Source organism: Microtus oregoni, unplaced genomic scaffold (genome assembly GCF_018167655.1).
Source record: "Microtus oregoni isolate MIOR12 unplaced genomic scaffold, Mior012 000007F_ref0000211, whole genome shotgun sequence".
NCBI classification, from domain to species: domain Eukaryota; kingdom Metazoa; phylum Chordata; class Mammalia; order Rodentia; family Cricetidae; genus Microtus; species Microtus oregoni.
The window spans coordinates 37916270-37933137 of NW_024543066.1; the positions used below are offsets into that span (position 1 = coordinate 37916270).

Genomic DNA, 16868 nt, shown 5'->3' on the forward strand with positions numbered 1-16868 from the left:
GAAGAGATACATCTTATTATAAAACTACCTGTTTATAATTTGTTTTTATCCTAGTACACACACACACACACACACACACACAGGCATTTAAAGATTATTATCATTTGAATAGTATAACTTGATTTCTAAAATTGCGTGGTGATATTTTGCTTCTGTATTTGTTCATATTTATATGTCCACATACTGTGATTTTAACTTACATGTCTTTTTTACTCTTAATGGTGAATAACAACCAGCATGTTCTTTATGACTAGAAGTAGAGATTGTGAGGTTGGAAGGAATTATTATAATCTTGTGTTACTATCCTGATTTTTCCAATTAAAACTGAAATCTATAGACTAGCCTACATCACAGTTAGAAATATAATGAATTAGAATCCTATTTCCTACCTTAGAATTTACACCGAATCACTTTAATTAGTCATATTAAGTGCCTACTTCGTACACATCCATTGCAGGAGATACTCTGAGGTATGAAAAATATTTAGGAGATTATAAATTAGGAAAAAAAATTCCTGTAATCGAAGAAAAATTACATTTCATGATATGCTTATGGAACAGTATTTAAACTTTGTAAAATTGTTTGGTATTTTAGAGGAATATATGAGACAATGTTTTCATCCCTAAGTCTGGAATAGACACTCTTAATTCTTTTCCAGCTTGCTCACTAATTTGTGTGAGTTTATTTAACACTCTGACGTCTGATGTTCAATCCATCCCCAAACTGCATTGGACATTGTTCTAGGTTATATAGTTGTTGCTTGATTATAATATCTCTTATAGCTCTCTGTCTGTGAACTTTTTTCTTGTTTTGTTTTTATTTTTGGTTTAATGTTTTAGGATCCCTACAATAACATTGTCCGCACTGCAATTGAAGCAATGGCAGCTGTGTTTGGAGGGACACAGTCTTTGCATACAAATTCTTTTGATGAGGCTCTGGGCTTGCCCACTGTGAAAAGCGCTCGAATTGCCCGAAACACACAAATCATCATTCAAGAAGAATCTGGGATCCCAAAAGTGGCTGATCCTTGGGGAGGATCGTACATGATGGAATCCCTCACAAATGATGTTTATGAAGCTGCTCTGAAGGTCAGTTTCTCTTCTTTTTTGATCTATAAATAATCATTTTTAAATTTATACTAAAATTATAAAATATATTTGAGGAAAGTGAAATTTTTCTTTGACTTTATAGGTTTCACTACTAAAGCATAATTTAAAAGTATATTTATGTTTCTATGATTATATTTTATGCAGGATTAAAAGCTAGCTATTACTAAAAGTGCATGTGCTTACACAGATACAAAGACATAGACAGACACACACGTAGACAACATGCATAGAACCAGACAGACTTACACAGATATATAGATAAATAAGCAAACAGACACATGAATACAGGCTTACACTGACAAAGACAGACATAAACAGATACACAGACACATACAGAGACACACATACACACACACACAGGCACACACACACGGGGAGGGAGGAGGCAGTACTCTCTTGTGTTTCGGTTCTTATTTTTCTGTTTAAGGAGTAAACTATACTGCTCTTTTCTTTTTATCTGTGTATTTTAAATGACACATATACTGTTTCTTCTGATTTTGTTGGCTTTGGGTTTTAGACACTGTCTTTTGATTTCTGCTCTAGAAACATTTAGTATATCAGCTGATAAAAACCTTCTTTCTTTCCCCTTCCTACCAATATCATGCTAGCACAGTTTCTCCGTTCCTGTCATTCTTATTTGCTTTGAACTAGCTTTTCTCTAGGTCTTCTGACATTTATGGAATATAAAACCTGAATCTCATGCCTGTTATTTTGAAGTACTTCTTTTTTAAAAGTTACATAATAGTCATACATGTGTGTAATATGTTTGAATAAAATCCACCCCTATTCTTTTCAAATTCTCTCATCTACTTTTTCCTCCTATCTTCACATGCTCTCTCTTAAGAAAAGAAATAACAGACTATGTCCATTGTGCTGCCTTTCTGCACGGATGCAAGACCATCTACTGTCAGAACACTGCTCCCTTCAGCTAATGGGCTCTCCCCCTCCTCATAGATATCAGTTGCCAGGAGCTTCTAAGGTGGGGATGGGATTCTAACTCCTTCACTATCCATACTGAGGTTTTGACTGGTCTAATCTTGTAGGTCTTTTGCTTGTAGTTCCAGACAGCCACTGTGAGTTCATAGATGCAATTGGACAGTAATGCCTGGCAAAACTGATTTTCTCCAGAATAATCTACTCTCTCTACCTTTTAAAACTGTCTACCTCCTCTTCCACAATGATGACTTGAGCCTTTAGGGAAAGAATGTGATGTAGATGTCCCATTCGGTGCCGACCATTCCAGTGTCTTAGTCTCTGAGTGCTGAGCAGTTGTGCATCTCTCTGTTAATCTTGATGTACTTCTCATAGAAGCTTCCTACTCATTTATAACATTATGTGTTTGAAAGTTTCTTCTTTGTGTTCTTATCCTTGACTCTCATGGGAAGCAGAGGAAACCCTGGGTTAATGTGTAAAGAGTGGATGAAATCCTGAGCCCATCATGTCAAGGACTTCAATGCCTCAGGCCAGGGAACTGGCAAAGCCTTCCTCTGCTCTGTGGGCAGATGTTGACAGTGTGTGCAAGAACAGCAAGTGCAGCTTGTTCCTCCTGGCTGACTGCAGCCTGAGGCTGCTGCCTTAAGAGACTCCATGTGGAGGCTAGCCAAGCGCCCCCTGCTGTGCGCTGCAGAAGAAGCACAGAGCTTCTTGGCCATTGCTCATCACCGGTGCTTTTCTCTCCATCCAGGAGCCTAGGGCCCACCTCATCCCAGCTTTGCTTATATTACTTGTATCTGTCTGTCTTTCTTAATGTCCTGTCACCCCCCAGTCAAGTTCACAAACCCATGTATGAGCTGCAGTGACTTGATTTAAAATTATTTCTATGCATGACTCTGTGATCAAATTTATTAATACTAGTTTGCTTTTCATTCTAAGTTCTTTTTCTTGCCTCTTATAGTTGTGATCAGAAGTACCATATCTTTCTTTCTGAAAGCATCAATATTCTTCTCATTTTGTGTTGATACCCAGCTCATATGCATATTTTATTCTATATTATACTGAGTTTTTGATGATTCTCTTCCATCTCATACACACACATATATGACACCACATTTTGTTTTTCAGATTGAGAGTAGAAATGCATTTTGACATACATTCTTCTTTTTTTTATGTGTATGTGTTTTTATTTATTTATTTATTTATTTATTTTTGTAAACCCTGTTCATATAAAAATAAAGGCTTGAGAATGAACCTTAAAAACTTTGTTCATGTAAAAACAAAGGCTAGAGAATTGGAGCGCTATTTTTGGCCTTTCCCCACAAGATGTGACTGAGGAATTTCAGGCCTTCCAGAATACACTTTAAAGTTTTTCTTTTGTCTCTTTAGGTAGCTTTACACACATAAATTCTGATTATTTCTCTTGTATTTAATCAGTTTCTTTCTTATAAAATATTAATTTAGCTTGTAATTTGAATGCTTTTGGGAATATATAACAATAGGGCTAGGTTGAATGTCCTCATCTCTGTTTTACTAACCTTCTTGTCTTTTCTCCTTTTGTTTCCTTCCTTTCTTTTCTTCCTTTCACTCCCCCCTCTCTCCCTCTCTCTTTTCCTTTCTTTCATTAGCTCATATATGAAATTGAAGAAATGGGGGGGATGGCCAAAGCTGTAGCTGAAGGAATACCTAAACTTCGCATTGAAGAATGTGCTGCCCGAAGACAAGCTAGAATAGATTCTGGTAAGAGAATAGAAAAATTTGTGTATGAACTACAATGATTATGGAGGACTGTTAGTTTCTGGCTGTGGATACTGTGCGCAATCGATACAAATACATTTTAAAATGAAATAGCAATGGAAAAATAGGGCTTTGGTAAAATATTTCTCATATTCAAATATATTTAAATATATTTCTCTGTATCTTGTATCTTTGCATTCTTGCAAGCACACAGGCATACATATATGTACTTAAAACACAGATGTGCATATGTGATGAGCTATTGCCAATGACAATATCAAGCTGGCATGCTTGGTAGTCTTAGTGCTGTCAATGGAAGAATTCGTTCACTTTGGGGACACCTTTTGGTATGCCCTGTTAGAGTGGTGTCCTGTGGCTGGGGATGCAGCTGTGAACAGGACAGACATAAATTCTCCTGAATCTAGAGATTTCATTGCAGTGAAAAGGAACTGAACTGAGTGACTACTGATGATGCTAAGTGCTGGGAAGGAAGGAAGGAAGGAGTATAAACTGGGGTGCAACAGTCAGTTACCTTTAGATGAGAGAAGGATGCTCATAATATTGATTTATTATTGACAGATTTTTAAAGTATTTGTCTTTCCATTTAACAACTGGCTTTACGAAAATTCTATAAAATTATAGAAAGCTATTGGACATTGCTATTTTCTTTGCTTTCTACATCTGTCCTTGTAACCAACTGTCCTTGTTTTTTGTTGAGAATAGCAAAGTCCTTCCCTGAAGAAAACCCATCATGTAACTATGTAATTGTTCTTCCAACCTTACCTGTATCCCAGGATGGAGTTTCTGCATTATACTGAAATTTGTTAGATAGCTGTATTTATATTAGATAGCTATTGTTATAATTTACCAGAAACAGAAAGCAAGTTATGATAGAAAATAAATTAGGTATAAAATTTTGGACTTACCAAGATTGGATAGATATGAAGTATTTTCTCTGAATTTGTCAAATGCTAATGTACTAGACATTGTTGCTGTATTTATTCTCTGTATATATTGTATATAGTCATTGTATTTAATGTATATAGTTGTCTTATTTTCATTATAGCTTATTTTTAGAAAAAAGGGGAAATTTAGTGACATTTCAAATATATTTTAATGAATAAAGACTTTAATAAAGAGTTAAGAATGATACTTAAAAATATTAAACTTAGCCGGGCGTTGGTGGTGCACGCCTTTAATCCCAGCACTCGGGAGGCAGAGGCAGGTGGGTCTCTGTGAGTTCGAGACCAGCCTGGTCTACAGAGCTAGTTCCAGGACAGGCTCCAAAGCCGCAGAGAAACCCTGTCTCGAAAAACAAAAACAAAAAAAAAATATTAAACTTATAAAAACGTGATAATCAGAGCGTTTTCAATAGGGAACCATTTATGAGTAAGTTCACATGTTATTTTCCTTTGGGAAATCAATAGGGTCTGAGGTCATTGTTGGAGTAAATAAGTATCAGTTGGAGAAAGAGGACTCTGTGGAAGTTCTGGCCATTGACAATACTTCAGTGCGTAAGAAGCAGATTGAAAAACTTAAGAAGGTATTGTCGACCATCGTTTGATAAGTATGTCCTGGGTTCTGGGTTCTGAGTTCTTTTATTGTCCTGCACAGCTTCTATAATATTCAGAAGAGGTCAATATTACTTCTTATGTATTTCTTTAAAGGTAAGACATTGGGAAAGTTGTTTGGATTAAATAATTAGGCAGTCATGACTCAGTGCTGAAATCACAAAGTAAGAACACAGTGTGGCTTAGGACCAGTGTTTGCGTCAGAGTCTCTCATTGTAATGGTTCCTCCACTAGACCATGGTTCATTTGCTTTCTGATTTTTCCAATTATCTGTCTTTGTTAGTAATTTTGTAAGCTTCAATGTCTAGGGAGCCTTTTGCATTTTGCTGGAGTATGCTCTGTGTATCTTGGTGAGCACCATATTTCTGTTTTAATTTGTGAAATATTCTATAAAATTGGACAAAACATTTCCCTTTACTGCTGTCACATACACTCTACTATCTGAAGCTGTCCTGTCTCCTAGTCTCTAGCTTTTGTAATCACTGTTCTGAGGCAAGAAACAAACAAACAAAACCTTTTAATTTTTTTCTTTACTTATTTTCCTTGATTAACAATCAACTTTTTCTCTGTTAGTTCAAACATTCTATAAAACTAAGTAGATTTTTTTTTTGTAGTTAGTTGGTATAGAATTCTTTGTGGATATTTAATGATCTCTTTTCCACTTTCATCCCTAATCTAAACCAAGTATCACATTTTATCATTGAAATCTGTATTTAGCAAGAAGCCATATGTCCCTGCAGTCACAGAACTCTCAGTATTTATTACAGCTGCAAACTCTTGACTTGTGCGTTTTAGTTTCTTATTAACTATATATTATCGAGGCTTGGGACATCTGTTTACCATAAACTACCCTTCTGGAGAAATGGAAGGTTCTGTTTAAGCCTTTAAAACATTTAAACCTCTTAGGACCATGGCTAAATCAGACTTCTTTCATTATAAAAGTTAACTTTTACCATAATTAATCAATTTAATGTTTCTGCTGTGGTACACTGAGCTCTTTCTGGTACTGGGTTAAAGTTTATATTTTCCCATGGTTTCCTTACAAGAAGATACATGTTTGGCTGTTATGAGACCCACCTGCTGCACCCCAAGGCTGAAACACGTCACCACTAATTTTATGTTAATTTTTCTTCAGTCTCTAGTCCCAATTTAAGCGTGTAATATTTTGCTTGCTGAATTTCAGTAATCCGCTGTCCAGGTAATTCTAGCTAACTAGTGCTCTAAGGAGTGCTCGTGCTGTAGTGAGCATGGAAAGGTCCACCTTACCTCAGAAACTCCTGGAAATCCCTGCCTGAAGCCTGCCAGCTCCACTGCTTAATCATTCTGTCAATCTTATCTTTCTTATTTCTTCTGTTAAATTAGATATTTATTTGCTTATTGTTTCTACCTAAAAATTTCAGGAATAATGTAAAATAGCAGGATGGTGTGGGCATTGTTCGTTTGTTGATATAATCAATCACCATGGCTAAAGTAAAACTGCCAGTAATTGCTACTTAGTTAATACTTACCAATTTTTTTTTTTTTAAAATTTTGCTCATCAAACTTTTGCTTGAGCTGAATAACTTAGAATTCCATGAACTTAAGACTAATTCTGTTTTTGGATCATAGTTGCTGAAAATACATGTTAAAGATTGAGTTGTTAATCCATTCTATCTGTAAGTACAGATGATACTTTCAGACATTCTTGTTTCCTACGATCTTTTTACTACTGCTTCTACTATAATACCAAGATTTATTGAGTATCTGTGCTATGCCAGCAGTTGCGTTAGACACATTTTCCTCATTTAATTCTGTTAAGAATCACATGATTCTTTTTATTAATCCAATCTGACAAAGCTAGTTTGGAGAGATGTCTGTATCTTCTTAAGTGAATGTCAGATGGAAATTGTACCCAGTATGAGTAGATCTCTGTGCCTTGTCTCTTCATTCTAATTCTAGCGTATTTCCAATGTTTTGACCATAACTCTGCCAAAAGGTGCATGTTTCCTCCATGCCTCCTATATGCACTGTGTAAGTGCACCTGTTGCAAAGATAGGTTTCAGCAAACAATACGTTTGTAAACGATGCTCCATGCTCATAGATGTTTTCTATTCTATTTAAATTCTAAAAACAGGTTTATCACAACTGTTAATTCTACATCACCACACTGCAGTTCATTAGGCGTCATAACTCAGAAGCGCCACACTCTAGCACACTTCACTTAGATGGAAAATTCAGATTCAAACCATGCAGCCATGCAATAACAGAAACTAAGCCTTTTCTTTTTGAAGAGGATTTTGAATTGAGTTTTTCCTTGCTATAATATACATTTTCCATCCATCTCTGATAACAGATTATAATCTCAGTGGCATCCTGGAAAATATCATAGTTTGGATTTTTTTTTTTTTTACAGGAGATGTAGCTTGTGAGATTTGGACTTGAGTAACATTGATTGCTCAAGTTGTTGACAAAGCACAGGAGAGCTAGGTCCTGAGAGGACATGGTTTTAGCCTTGCTTTCTATCATCTCTCCTTCTTGGTCTCTTTCTGTCTGTGATGAGGTCTCCTATTAGAATGATTTTTAAATAAAAAGAACAGCAATATCTATTCTGGCCGCCATGTTGTCAGTCATCTAAAGGGCACTTCTGGTATAGTTAAGCTCCCCTGTCAGCTCCGATCTCGTGGTCTTTCCACTGTTAATTGAGAGTGTTCCTTGGCATTCCCCTGTAAAGGGTCCACTTGTTTTCATTGTGTTGTAGTTTCAGAAAAGCCTGGGTAACTATTTGGGAAGTTACTACTCTGCTTGCTTCTGATTTGTTGGCTTTGTGCTATATCAGAATTATTTTACAGAATCCTGAATGAATGAGTAAAACAATGGGCATACTTCTTAGCTTAAATATTATGCTCTTCCATTGCTTCCCCTTCTTTTGAGGTAAAGATTATGGAACTTGGTCAGTAGAGTATGTATCAGGGTTTAATCTTTTGGTACCTATTTTATTCCCCTTTTGCATAAAACTGTTTCTTCTCTTCTTTCTAAGATTAAATCCAGCAGGGATCAAGTTTTGGCTCAGCGGTCTCTCGAGGCACTTACCCAGTGTGCTGCCAGTGGAGATGGCAATATTTTGGCTCTTGCTGTGGATGCAGCTCGTGCAAGGTGAACACGTGGGAGTTTGGAGATTTTCAAATAATGAAAGTTGGACGAATTTAGCTTTTCACAGTGTACTTAAATAAAAAAATTGCTTCTGTAAATTCTGTGAGCCTAAAAGAAAGTAATGGAAACTGATTTCAGTGCTTACTAATATTTAAAATATTAATATACTTTGAGGGATATTGGTAGTTGTATAATTCATTGTAGCTTAGAACACATGGCACTGTTATAATGCATCAGGGTCTTTGATTTGTTGGCTGAGATTCTGATATACTCAGCTTTATGATCAAGGTTGTGTGTACAGCCCTGACATAGTCTTTAAAGGAAAAGAGGGGGAACTCATATCTGATAATTGTTAGATAAAGGTTATTGTCCTGTCATTGCTTTTGAATCATTAATCTTGAAGCAACCAGAAGAATAAGCAACTCCCAATACTAATCCTTGCCCCTTTGTTGCTAGATAAGTCTAATATTGTAAGATGAAAATAGAAGGAAGGGTGAAAAGGCATGGGGAAGGAATGGCAAGAGAGGACTTGTCAAAGTGTTTTACTCTCTTATTTTGTGTTGATGTCTTGGCCTATTTCACACTGTTTTCTGCCTGGTCTTCTTGAGCTCACCACTCTCCTTGGCTGGAACACATTAAAAGATTTATTTCTCATCAGAAAATGTCACTGGTACTTTAGCTCCGCCTGTTCGTATTGATAAATGGGATTTTGTTGAGTTGCCTTCAGACACTGACTGACTTGTAACTTTAAGGTCGTGTAGTCTTTATTTTGGTTGACAGGTATTGTAAAGGGACTGGAGTATAGATTGGCGCCAAGAGTCAATTTTATATTAAGTACTCTCAGGAAAGATGTTTTCTTAGTATCTTATAAACTTTCTTGAGGTTTTACAGTCTATTTTTATTTATTAACAAAGCATTCTAATTGTATTGATTATTGAGGTGAATATTTATCTATTTATTTTTAATTAATGCTCTCCCTGGCACCTCTTTTAATACTGTAGATGCACAGTTGGAGAAATTACAGACGCTTTGAAAAAAGTTTTTGGTGAGCATAAAGCTAATGATCGTATGGTGAGTGGAGCCTATCGGCAGGAGTTCGGAGAAAGTAAAGAGATAACATCTACCATCAAGAGGTACTGGGTGAGCTCTAGTGAGCTCTGGTCTCATCTTCGTGTTAGTCAATACACTTCCCTTGAGCCTGCCGATGGCTTAGTGTCCTTGCTACTTGGGAAATACATTGACTGTTGTACTAGTCTGCTGTTCTTATAAAATGAATAAATATTGAATAGAATATTCATATTATACAGTTCATATATAACATCTGGTTAACATATAATTTATAACATTTATTACATAATTTATTATTCAGAATTATTATAAATATGCAGTCCTGTGCCAGTATGTGAAACTATGATATTTTGGCCAATCATAGATTTTATACGTAGTGGCGATCCCAGAAGATTACAATGGTTCTAATTTCTGTCTCCCATTGGTATTGCACCTAGTGATGTAGCCATGGTCACAGCCGTGTGTTTATGGTGATGCTGCTATACACCTGTGCTCTACTAGTTACATAGAAATATAGCATTTACCATCATGTACAGTGTATAGTAACTAATGATAACAAATAATGCTGTTACTCATTTCCTGTTGCTTTAATTTTTATGTTAGAGTATATTCTTCCTACTGGTAAATATGGTGTACTGCCAAAGAGTATACAGGCAGGCTGTAAGCAGCCTCTCATACTTTTGCTAACATCTCAATTGCACCATTTTTTCCTGAATTTGATTTAATTTTTTGTTGGGAACCGATCTCAACAAAAGCACGTCTTGCTAGGGTAGAGGCGTAGGAAAATAAAGACAGGAACCACATGACAGTAATGGGAGGGAGTTTCAGGGATTATTCAGATCCTGAAAAATCACCACGCTTATTGTTCCATAGCTTTTTATACCAAACATAAACTGGGGGAGAAGGTAACAAAGGCTTCATTAACATGATAGCATGAGACTTCCCATCATCAGTATTCTGTTGCCTAGGTAGCAGGATGTCTCAAGTCAGGTTTACTCACATACACTTGGTCACATAGGCAGAAAACACCCGTTCCCCAGATGATTTCAGTTACAAAGGAAGGAGCAGGAGGACGTTGGTATATCCTGACTACCTATCAGGATGGTGCTGAGTTTTCTTAACTTCAAAAAGAGGCCAAGCAGCCACCTCCTGAGCTAGAAGGTGTGATTAAGCCTGGTTATTCCCCAAACTCTCTGACCATCAGATAAAGTAGGAACTGGGCCTGCATTTCTTGGCTCCCACAGTTTTGTGCTTCTTTTTCAACACTTGTAGAAACAGAAAGTTCTCTCTCTCTCTCTCTCTCTCTCTCTCTCTCTCTCTCTCTCTCTCTTTCTCACACACACACACACACACACACACACACACTTCATAGAGCCTGGGTATGTAGTATACTGTACCACTAAGCTTACATAATTTTTTTCAGGTTTTCACATTGACAAAGCCACCTCATGATGTATTTCTCTGAAGATGTCTTGGTCATTTAATAATTTATAACTATAATGAATTACATGTATAGTATATACTGACTGATGAGAATGAAAGTAAATCTTAAAACTAATAATCATTTGGCAAAATGAATACTATTTTTACATTGCACCATAGTTGCCATTAGGAATTTTTCATTTCAAACACTTGTTTATTTAATTGATGCTGGTACTGCTTCAGATCCTCCAGGTAGAGAGCTTACAGTCATGTTGCTATAGACTTTCTAACTTTTGTCACAAGGTTTAGTTACTTGAATAGTTAAAACTTAATTTTCCCATTTGAAAACTAAACACATGGCTGCTACCTGTGCAAAATTTAAATCCAGTCTTCACTAAGGTGACAATGAGGACAGTTGCCACTGCCTGAAGCTGTAGTGTGATTTGTTTCTTGAGTGTGAAACTGGCTTCTGGGTTATTGGTGTTTTCAACTTGTGTAACACATTTCCCTCAAAAAACTGCATTAGCAGTTAAATAGTCTATAAATGATAAATATAAGCCAATGTAAAAGTCATCAGAAGGAACCTTTACAAACAAAAATTGATGTTGTATTTTGTCATATTTATACAATTTGTCATTTTATACACACAAACATTCTGATTATGTATTATCAGAATGGGCCGCATTCTATGGCAATCCTGGCTTCACAGAGTGTGGTAGTGCTCCTTCCCGTTCTGTTCTATGGAGCAGTGTGAGGAGCATTGGTGTTAGCTTTTCTCTGAAGGATTGGTAGAACTTGGCAGTGAACTCTCCAGTGCAAAGCTTTTCTTTCTTGAGCACTGTTTCTGCCTTGATTCCATTGTCTGTTGTAAGTCAGTCAGGTGTTTGTCCTTTGATGTAACTTCAGCAGACCAAAGTTGTCTGGGATTTATCCATTCTTGGGGTGGTGGGCACACAGGCTGCACTGTCTTTCAAACTTGGCTCTAACCAGACGATAACCATGTTCAAGGCTTGCATGGCATTCTCACTATTAAATACAGATATTAGTGAGATGCACATAAGTGGGCATTCTTAAAAGACCTCTATGGGTAAACTGCAGTTTTACATCTTACATCGGACAGTTAATATTTAACTATTATTATCTTTTTAAATGTTCCTAGAGTTAATCAATTCATGGAACGTGAAGGTCGCAGACCCCGTCTTCTTGTGGCAAAAATGGGGCAAGATGGCCATGACAGAGGAGCCAAGGTCATTGCTACAGGATTTGCTGATCTTGGTTTTGATGTAGATATAGGCCCTCTTTTTCAGGTATGTATTAAAATTATTTTCAAAAGATCTAACACATTCTGCATTTTTCAATGTATATAATTCACTTAATTTATGATTAAAAATAAAAACTCATGTTAACTCTGATGTTTGTGAATGTAAATGTCAGTTGAGAATGAAATGCTGTGAGACTTTGGATAGTGAAGCTTACCTTAAAGGTTTTATTTTTGTAGTCTTTGAGTGTCAGTTGGTATTTATGGTCGGTAGTGATTATCATGAAAATTCCTTGGGGAAATTTTTTTGTTCTAACTTAGACTTAATTGGTGAATTCCAGTCCCAGAAGCACATACAAGATTGGTGTTCATTGTATCAGTAGCTTCAATATCACTCAGAATGTGACGATGAGGGACTAGGAAGTGACAGACAGGTATTATTGTGGAACGCTGAGGAAAGAACCCCAGTGCTTTGCTTCACCCTTACCTGTCTCTGCCTTCTGTGTGCTCAGACCCCCCGTGAAGTTGCCCAGCAGGCTGTGGACGCAGATGTGCATGCTGTGGGCGTCAGCACACTTGCTGCTGGTCACAAAACCCTCGTTCCTGAGCTTATCAAAGAGCTTACTGCCCTGGGACGGCCAGATATCCTTGTCATGTGTGGCGGTGTGATTCCACCACAGGTATTTTTCTTCTTTATACTTTTCTGCATATACGTACATGCTCACATGTACCCACATAGACACTCACACACAGCCTTTACTGGAGTTACTAACAGGAGTGCGGGTAAGGATTTACTTACAGGAGCCGGGTTGACTCGAAAGCAGATGCATCACTAAAAAGCCCTCCCTGACACTGGCGAAGACTTAAGAAAGCTGCCTCCCTAGAGCTCTCTGCAGGACTTAGACAGCTTTGCTGCTCAGTCTCCTCCAGCAGTAGTACGTACACTGCTTCTGTAGCCTTGGGGTGGGGTCCTTGTCAATCATGCAGCTTTCAGCTACCAGGCATGTGAATTTTGTTTTCACCTGAGTCTTAGGAATCGCCTTGCTTTTCCCTCAAAGGAAGATTTCAATGATTCAGAGAAAATTGCTATGTAAGACAACATACTGCCTACCCCCATGCATATGTATTAGGCTATGAAACTGGAGACAATGCAGGACTAACACATGCACAGACATACGGACAGACAGATAGTAGATAGATAGATAGATAGATAGATAGATAGATAGATAGATAGGCGGGCAGGCCGACAAGCAGACAGACAGACAGGCATAGTTAGAAAAATAGATAGATAGATAGATAGATAGATAGATAGATAGACAGACAGACAGGCATGCAGGCATGTTTCTAAGGATGAACTGGATTTAGATACAGAGGCAAGTTATGCCTCAGTGATTTCACTGGCTAAATTCTGCACACAGTGAGCACTGTTATTTTTTTATTAAGGATATATTTTAATTCATTATATAAAATTTAATTTAGCTTTTTTCAAAAAAAAATTGTATGAGGAAACCACCAGGAACTTATGATAGCTCTCTACCATCTCCATATTCAGTTAACAGTGGCAGAGAGATTCAGATAGAAGCAATGAGCTTCCCAATATAGAGAGAAAGATGGTGCAAATGCAGTGTGTTTGTACCTGGGCAGCAATATAGAGGCTTTGGATGGGTCTTTTCAGTAGCTTCCATCTGTTGGAGAGTTCCTCATCCATTTTTTTGATAGCCCCATCCTTGAATGCTTCTCTGCCCCATAGTTATGTCCTGTGCATAGCTTTGAAACTCCTTTACTAGTAAAACTATTTTGATTGAAATAACTTTCCTGGAGTAAAAAATAACCATACTGCTAGCACATGAAATCAGCTTGTCCTGAATATTAAAGGCAATAAGGAGAGGAAGTAGATACTCAAAAAGGAATAGAGAAATGAATGACGTCAATTAATTATCAATGAGGTGAAAGAACACCACCCCGTGTTATTGCTGTTGTGTAGAAGAATCACTTAAGATGCAGAAAGGGCCTGTTCCCCATCTGCCTTCCAATAATAACCACTTTTCCTTTTTTATTGAGATTAGGAAAAAATTGGTTTGGAGTGTATAGGAAAGTAGATGCATGTAGGTGCTGCATAGACCCCATTAGAATATCCATCAGTAAAATACAATTTTGCATCTAGCTGTACAATCTTTATTAATCTATTATACCTCACAAAATAGAATGGTGAGTTTGTATTTTATTAAGAAATGAGAAAGTAGATATGCATGAGGCTGAGATGATAAGGCAAGTGGCATCTTTGTTTTGTTTTCTTCATCAATATGTTTTTTTTTTAATTTTTATTCTGTTACTGTAACAGATTTTCAAAGTGAAAAAGCTATTTTAACTCATATTTTTGGAGATTTCAGTCCATTATCTATTGTTCCTGTTGTTTTGGGGAGTTTATGTTGTAGTAAGGAGAGCATGAAGAAGGACAGTTAAATGCTCTTGTTACTCAACTTAAAGCCACTTAGTTATTGAATTAGAAAGTGTAACACAGAGTGTTGAATAAAGCAGATGTACCCTTTCCAGATGTAGCATTTACAGTTTCTGCAGTTTGATTAAACAGTCCCCATCTTCAGTACTGTGCAACTCAGCCAGGATCTTGGCCTCTTTGCATCGTTGTCTGTAGCTCAGCTGTCAGGAGAAATGCCATGGAACACTGCATTATTAGGAAAGGAAAAGGAGCTGGCAGCTTCTCAGTGAGCCTCTTCTCAACCTGGAGCTGGTTGTTACCCGATGTTACAGTCATTCTTATGGGCTCCTAAACAAGTAGCACCTGCTCTCTCAAACAGTGCTGTGTTTTCAGTGCTGTAGGGCCAGTACTGGGGATATGAAGATGATTGGACATGCACTCTGTTCTCAGAAATTCAGGCAAGAAGGACACAGGTTCAGGAGTATGTGTTAAATGCTATTGCAAAACATCTACTATTGTAAGAAGAGTACAAAGGGAGGAAAGGGTACTGGCAGATAATCGGTATGGTCTGTACTTTATTCTCTAGTTTTGACCATTTGAACATGGGAGAAAAAGACCACTGTTACAGCAGTTGAACAGGACTAGACCATCTGTCCTGTATGGTAAGGTCAGCTTCACAGCATACCCTAAATTTGCTATTGTAGCTAAATGTGTTCTGCTGTTAACAGAGCCTCAAGCCTGTGGCAGTGCTTGTGTCCTGGGAATCCTTACACTAAAACAGTAGCTGTCATTAATTAAGCTAATGACTGTAGCAGGACAGAAAAACAACCAGTCCTAAACAGAAAGCTGATTTACCATGAGGCCAGATTCACGATGTCACTGTTCACTGGTGACAGAGACATGTCCAAGAGAAAATAGACTGATACTAAGTTTAACACAGAGAACGATAAGCAGTGAGGATTTAAAGAATGGAAAATTAGGTTTTAAAGTACAGTTCCTTCTCGTTAGGGCCACACAGCTTCACATTGCAGACAACAACAGGCAGCTTCTGGTTTAGACATGGGGGTCTGAGTGTAATGTTGCTGGTTATTGTTAACTGCCCCATCAAGAAAGGCTCCGCATACAAACAGTGTACCAGCTGAGAAAGCTTTGGTCATTGGTGAAGAAGAAGAAAGGGAAAGGTGTACATACTCATGCAGCACATATGTATAAAGTGTTTCTTTGAAGTTGGAATAATACCTCTATTAACCAAGTAAATATGTCCAACAGGATTATGAATTTCTAAAAGAAGTTGGTGTTTCTAATGTATTTGGTCCTGGAACGCGGATTCCCAAAGCCGCCATTCAAGTACTTGATGATATTGAGAAGTGTTTGACAGAGAAGCAGCAATCTATATAACATCTGGATCTGTAGTTATGACCAAAGAAGATAATAAAGCTATGTCTTCAGGTAATTCCAACATCTGTTGTTGTGTCTGCCTTGGCAGCCTTGCAGTAAAAGACCCTGATTATAAACATGCAGTTTTGTTAATACACATATTTAAAGAATATGAGTTTAAAAGTAAAAATTTCTAAAAATTATCTATACCAAATATTTCTTTTTTTTTATTATTTTATTTTATTTTTTTATTAAGAAAAGAAGGAAAAAAAAACATAAACAAAAAACAAGTTTCCACCTCCTCCCAGCCTCCCATTTCCCTCCCCCTCCTCCCACCCTTCTCCCCCTCCTCCCACCTTTCTTCCCCTCCCCCCACTCCTCTCCCCCTCCCTCTCCAGTCCATGGAGCAGTCCGGGTTCCCTGCCCTGTGGTAAGTCCTAGGTCCTCCCCCCTCCGTCCATATCTAGGAAGGTGAACATCCAAACTGGCTAGGCTTCCACAAAGCCAGCACATTAAGTAGGATCAAAACCCCGTGCCATTGTCCTTGGCGTCTCATCAGCCCTCATTGTTCGCCATGTTCAGAGAGTCCAGTTTTATCCCATGCTTTTTCGGTCACAGTCCAGCTGGCCTTGGTGAGCTCCCAATAGATCAGCTCCACTGTCTCAGTGGGTGGGTGCACGAAAATTAAAATGTGATACTGCTAAGGAATAACTAGTAAAACAATTTTTTAAAACTAATTAAACTTTTATTTTGTTTTGCTTTTTGAGGCAGGCTCTCACTATGTGTCCTTGGATATTCTGTGACTCACTAAGTAGACCAGGTTGGTC

General features: G+C 37.5%; 1 protein-coding gene across 1 annotated transcript in view; it reads left to right on the top strand.

Annotated features, from left to right (window-relative positions):
• The window catches only part of Mmut (methylmalonyl-CoA mutase), a 28867-nt gene extending 12623 nt beyond the window's left edge, over nt 1-16244 (top strand). Inside the window, exons 6-13 of the mRNA XM_041656095.1 lie at nt 840-1088; nt 3671-3782; nt 5207-5322; nt 8367-8482; nt 9481-9612; nt 12129-12276; nt 12740-12907; nt 15934-16244. Of these exons, the coding sequence (XP_041512029.1) occupies nt 840-1088; nt 3671-3782; nt 5207-5322; nt 8367-8482; nt 9481-9612; nt 12129-12276; nt 12740-12907; nt 15934-16062 (1170 nt within the window). The 3' untranslated portion in view covers nt 16063-16244. The remainder of the gene's footprint in view (nt 1-839; nt 1089-3670; nt 3783-5206; nt 5323-8366; nt 8483-9480; nt 9613-12128; nt 12277-12739; nt 12908-15933) is intronic.
• The last annotated feature ends 624 nt before the right edge of the window (nt 16245-16868 follow it).